The 6000-nt window shown below is 44.4% G+C and overlaps 1 protein-coding gene across 2 annotated transcripts in view; it reads left to right on the top strand.

The window, feature by feature from the left end:
* The first annotated feature begins 2240 nt into the window (after positions 1-2240).
* The window catches only part of map11 (microtubule associated protein 1), a 28262-nt gene continuing 24502 nt past the window's right edge, over positions 2241-6000 (top strand). The window contains exons 1-2 of one of the 2 annotated variants that reach the window (XM_034177596.1): positions 2241-2577; positions 3924-4267. In XM_034177596.1, the coding sequence (XP_034033487.1) occupies positions 2385-2577; positions 3924-4267 (537 nt within the window). In that variant the 5' untranslated portion in view covers positions 2241-2384. Of the gene's footprint in view, positions 2578-3920; positions 4268-6000 lie in introns of both variants that reach the window. The other variant, XM_034177595.1, reaches the window with a different exon arrangement.

Here is a 6000-nt window from a genome sequence, read left to right as displayed (position 1 = left end):
TTTATTGTTTTTTTCCCTGTAGCACTTTAAGATTTGTATTAATGAAAGGTGCATTATAAATTAAATTTATTATTATTATCATGACATTGTTGAATGTGATGTCACTGAACGCCACGTTACACTCATTTTGTGTAAAACAATCAGTTCTGTTGATGAATGTTTATTTTCTTTTATGAGTGGAATATTTATCTATTCACACAAATCTGAAAATACCAGAAGTGTCTTACTGTGGAAAACTGAAAGGATGATGTCATCGCTCCCTGCCTCTGTAACATGTTGTTAACAGTGTAATTTAGCATATTATTATTTTTTCTTCTTCTTGGTGGTGGGACAAAGTGCTGGCGTCCTCCAGCTCAGTCTGAGAAACTCACCCAGAGCAGACAAACACTGAGGGACTTCTCTAAAAACTCTTAAAAAACCCTTTAAAAAAAACACTTAACTTCCATCATAACAAATTAACACATTTCCAGACGTCATCTTCCAAAACAAGGGTGTGATGTGGAGAACAGTTTTCAACTGTGATGATGAATCCTCACAACAGGTCAGATTAATAGACTTTATTTACTTCATGAGCCGGCTTCTAAAGTTTTAGCTTTTGTTGTTAGCCCCACGTCTTCTTCTCCATTTTTTGTAAAAGCATTAAAGCGCCACATACAGGTCTGGCATATGTAATACACCATTTTCATGCAGTTTCACTGGATCTGTGAGAACGGAGAAATTTCTTGAATGGACCATTTTTTGAAAATGACAAAGAAAAAGATTGTATAGCAGAAGTTTAGTTTCAGTGTAGACAAGGCCTCAAAAACATGGGATGAAATTAAATTAAAATAATAATGAGGAATTATTTTCTTGGGGGTGCTATAACAAATCCAGGGGGAGCTCTAGCACCCCGTAACGCCCCTCTGGCGTCGCCCATGCTGAGCAGGATTACTATTGGAACCCATCAGTAGGGTAAAACTAACCTGTCTCATGATGGGATAAACCCAACTCACGTTCCCTATTAGTGGGTGAACAATCCAACGCTCAGTGAATTCTGCTTCACAATGATGGGAAGAGTCGACATCGAGGGCTCAAAAAGCAATGTTGCTATGAACGCTTGGCCGCCACAAGCCAGTTATCCCCGTGGTAACTTTTCTGACACCTCCTGCTTAAAACCCAAAAAGTCAGAAGGATCACGAGGCCCTGCTTTCACAGTCTGTATTCCTGGCTGAAATCAGAATGTTCATTTGAGGCAATAATTGCTGAGGAATCTGTTGTGACTTTGGCATTGGGAGGGAATGAGATGCACCTACATGTGCATGTGGCTGAAAACCAATTAAATCAATAAATCCAACTTCAGAAACCACGTGGATGTTCTTAATTTGTGATAAATAATATTCTGCACTGGGTAACCCCCCAGCCAGGTGTCACGGTGGTAAATTGTACTCTAACCTAGACTAAATTAGTCTAAATGATAGTCTGGTTTCACTCACAGAAGTTGACCAAATAGAATGTTTCAACCGCCCTGATTGGAACAAATCCTCCTAAATATGGTGATAAACAGGACTTTGATACGGCAATGCAACTTTGGTCTGTTGCGCTGAGGGGGTTAATATGAGGTCTGAGTTCATTATTCTGGGTTATCACTGTTTTTTTTTTTTTAACTCAACACCAACTGAACCAATATTGTTCTGATGGAAGCTCGGGCAAGTTCTGGTTGGACCGGGACCTCTCTTATCTGCTGAAACAAAACCCTCTATTTTGGCTGAAATAGTTCCCAAGATCCCTAAGAATGCTTGTTGTCTTTGTATATCGGTTAGAACAACAGTGTAGGTCTTAACAAACATAAAGATTGTGATTTTGGTCCAATATTGGCATAACAGATATGTTGAAATAGATCTTAACACGTTTTCGTTGTGTTTTTGGAGTGCTGCAAACAAGAGGTTAAAAATCACACGTTATCACAGGAGTTCATGAGTTTAACATCCATTTTCATGAAGTTGACATCCTACCGAACAATTTCATTTTGTTATAAGAGAAGCTATGTCAGAAGTTGGGGCCTTGGTCTGATCCAAAAGAGGTTAGAACCTCTTTTTCTGATCCTCTGTGAGAAAATCCGGGTCGAACGTTATCAATGACGTAGTTGGTGCTGACTTTCTGATTGGCTGTGAAATGCACATAAGCCGGAAGTATCCTACGAATAAAAATCTCGCTTGTTGCGGGACCGTCGGCGACTTTCGCCGGTCACGTGACGGCTTGTGTGAATGACGTCATGTCCCATTGCGCGTCGCCTGTTTCCGGCTGGCTGCAAAGCCGCTGCAGTCTGTGCTTTTATTTTGAAAGGGCGCGGTCGGTGTCCAGGGCGCGCGGCTTGACTGCGCGCCTCAGTCTCCGCCGCCGTCGTCATGGTGCAGATGATGGAGTCTCAGTGTGAGTACTTCATGTATTTCCCGGCGGTGCCCATCACCGACCTGTCGGACCCGGCTCGGTACCGGACCCTGCCCCGCCGGAGTCACCTGTACCTGGGGGAGACAGTCCGCTTCCTGCTGGTGCTCCGCTGCAGGGACGCGGGCGGGACACCGACCGAGCACCGCCCCGGTAAGACGGAGCATCAGAGGGACCCGCGCCTTTGTGTCCGCTCGAACCCACCGGGGGGGGAACACACGTTATCAAGATTTAAAAAGACCGAATCAGACTGACTGTTGACTGTTTCCGGAACCAGGCTTCACTGTTGTCATAAAAGAAATAAAAGGGCACTCAGAGGGCAGAGCTCAGCCAGTGTCGTCACAGCTCCGCCCACAAACACTGTGCTGCGTTCAAACCGCCGTGTTTGATTAAAACTCAGATTTACAAAAAGAACATCGCCGCTAAAACTATTACGTCTTTTTGTTCCTCTTGATCAAGTAAAAGAGACGAGAACCTTTTCAGCTTCTGTTTCTATAGTTACGGGAACAAGGAAGTTCTCAAATCAAACCTGGAACCTCCCGTGTTTCCAGCTTTGTACATCGAAGACATGGACGTTAAAAACGGTGGAAGTTCAAGTTCCGTGGTACTGTGGTTCCAAAAGACAACATCTGGTACTATCTGTTCATTGTCACTTGCATGACGTGAGCAGGAACTACTGTAGCTTCCAAGCCCAGTGGGTCTCAGGAGAACCGCCACATCGCTGTAGTTCTCTGGAGAACCGCCACATCGCTGTAGTTCTCTGGAGAACCGCCACATCCCTGTAGTTCTCTGGAGAACCGCCACATCGCTGTAGTTCTCAGGAGAACCGCCACATCGCTGTAGTTCTCTGGAGAACCGCCACATCGCTGTAGTTCTCTGGAAAACTGCCACATCCCTGTAGTTCTCTGGAGAACCGCCACATCCCTGTAGTTCTCTGGAGAACCGCCACATCCCTGTAGTTCTCTGGAGAACCGCCACATCCCTGTAGTTCTCTGGAGAACCGCCACATCGCTGTAGTTCTCTGGAGAACCGCCACATCCCTGTAGTTCTCTGGAGAACCGCCACATCCCTGTAGTTCTCTGGAGAATCGCCACATCGCTGTAGTTCTCTGGAGAACCGCCACATCCCTGTAGTTCTCTGGAGAACCGCCACATCCCTGTAGTTCTCTGGAGAACCGCCACATCGCTGTAGTTCTCTGGAGAACCGCCACATCCCTGTAGTTCTCTGGAGAACCGCCACATCCCTGTAGTTCTCTGGAGAACCGCCACATCCCTGTAGTTCTCTGGAGAATCGCCACATCGCTGTAGTTCTCTGGAGAACCGCCACATCCCTGTAGTTCTCAGGAACAGCGCCCCCGTTTGAAGAGTTGCAGGAAATCATTCAGAAGCTTGTGTCTCATTTCACTGGCAGTACATCACAGCACAAGTCCCGCTGACTCTCTAAGTGTTAAAAGATTTTTAAAAATGAATTGTTGATGCGTTCTGTTCGTCTTCCAGCAGAGGGCACTGACAGAGCCACGGTGGGGTTTGGGAAGGAGTCATCCAGTTGTCGTGCGTGGCGGGATCTAGCTGGTTCCCTGTGCGCTGTGGCCAGCGTGAGCCCCGGTGAGAGCAGTCGCCACCGAGGCAGCCATCAACACCATCATCACCACGACTACCAGAGCAGCAGCGACGAGGCCAACGACGATGGCGAGGAGGACTACATCGCCGCTGCTGCGGCGGCCATTGCAGCCCTTGGCAGCAGGATTGATTCCCGCTGTCAAAGTTTTAGGGACTGCAAACCGCTGCTCATTCACAACTCAACAGGAACAGCAGCCCGGGAGTTCCGCAGGGCACCTGTCCAGGTACATTGTCGGAAAGAAAATGTTATTTATATTTTCTCCATTACTGATGACTCTCATTAAAGTGTTTAAAATAAACGGTGGCACATTAGGGAACCAACACAGGGACTACAGCACCGAGTTCCAAAATGAACCCATTAGAAGGAACTGGGAGCTCCAGCAGCGGTGATCAGGACACAGGCTGAGTGACGGTTCGTCAGAGACCAAACCCAAAACACAGGATCCAGACTTGAAGTCCAAATCTGGATCAAATTGGCCAAAATACTAAGTGTCTAAGTCTTTTGATGAAATTTTCACCATATACCCTTCACATAGATTGATTAGGCAAAGTTAGTTTTTCCATCAGGCAAAATTTTACTTGAATTTTGTTCAGTTCGAAATTTGATGTTAAAATGGCCTCAGATTGTGTTATATTAAAAATACAATAAAAATGTCCAACTTTGAAATACCAGTTCTCAATTCTCGACGGGTAGGTAGAAAAAGTGAGTGTGATTCCTCATATGGGTGCCAGTGACCTTCAAAAACCCCTGTTTGTTCTGTGGCATATTTCCTTATATTTCTGTAATTGACACTTTATGAATCCTATAAATGAGCAATGGTTCAGGGCCGAATCTGGGTGAGTGGGAAATTTGAAATTTCTCAAAAAAATCAGTCAATTTTCTGCTTATTTCAGCAAAAAAGATGTGCTTTCCCATGTTTTCCAGTACGCAGAATCAATTTATACAGTTATTTTGGTGATTAGAGGTCAGGGTCATTGATAAAGGTCAAGGTCATTCTCAGATTTTGCAATGTTTCACATACCTTTTGTGCTTAACAGGACATTTTATCACCTGAAATGATCAAATTTAGTTTGTGATGACATCAATTGATAAAAATATATTGTTAGCATAAAGTTCATTGCTAACATGCCCAGTTTCAAGTATCTTCGCATTCCGTGAGGTTATCAAATCGAGCATTCTAAACGAAGTTGATGAAAAACTTGTGTAATTTTTTTTATACCAATATATACATTTATTAGTTGTTTTTTTTTTTCTCCACTCATACCGTGAGTGGTTGAGCTAATAGGATGAACAAATTGAATAGTTTTGTCTGTGCTGAATGTTTGGTCTCCAAAGTAAAGGTCAAACAAGGTCGACATCCACCGGATTCTATGACGTATGACATATGTTACCCCGTAACGTGATAATTAAGCATGACAGATGGAGAGAGCAGCCACTGATGTCACAGTGCAGTTCTGCTCTGATTGGCTGTCAGCCCCCCCACTCAAAAAAAAATGGAACAGAAAGAAACAGAATGTGACATTTTAACCTCTTAAAATAGGTCAAGGTTAGCCATCTTTGAACTTGTCCAAGGTCTGTGTCCCAAGAATGTTCCCTGTGAATTTGAAGACTCTGACAGTAACAGGACTGGACTTATGCTGAGCACAGACAGACGGACGGAGTAAAAATGACTGGTCTCCAGTCAATGAAATTAATCTGTCTGTCTGTCTGTCTGTTTCTGTAGAAATTATAGTGTGTGATCTCCATCTTGTAATGGCAAAGTCCGTGTGCTGTATATGATTTGGCCAGATGATATCACTCTTCTTGACTTGAAGCTTTTGGTGAAGCAGTTGGCTGGAGTCGGTGTTTGTGTGGTTGTTTTGACATTTTGAAATTCTTCTAACGCTCCCGGATCAGTACCAGACACGCATAGAACGTGCTAAGTCATGTGTTGCTATGGCGATGGTGCTTTGGCGC

Source organism: Thalassophryne amazonica, chromosome 9 (assembly GCF_902500255.1).
Source record: "Thalassophryne amazonica chromosome 9, fThaAma1.1, whole genome shotgun sequence".
NCBI classification, from domain to species: domain Eukaryota; kingdom Metazoa; phylum Chordata; class Actinopteri; order Batrachoidiformes; family Batrachoididae; genus Thalassophryne; species Thalassophryne amazonica.
This window is presented reverse-complemented; position numbering and strand designations above follow the sequence as displayed.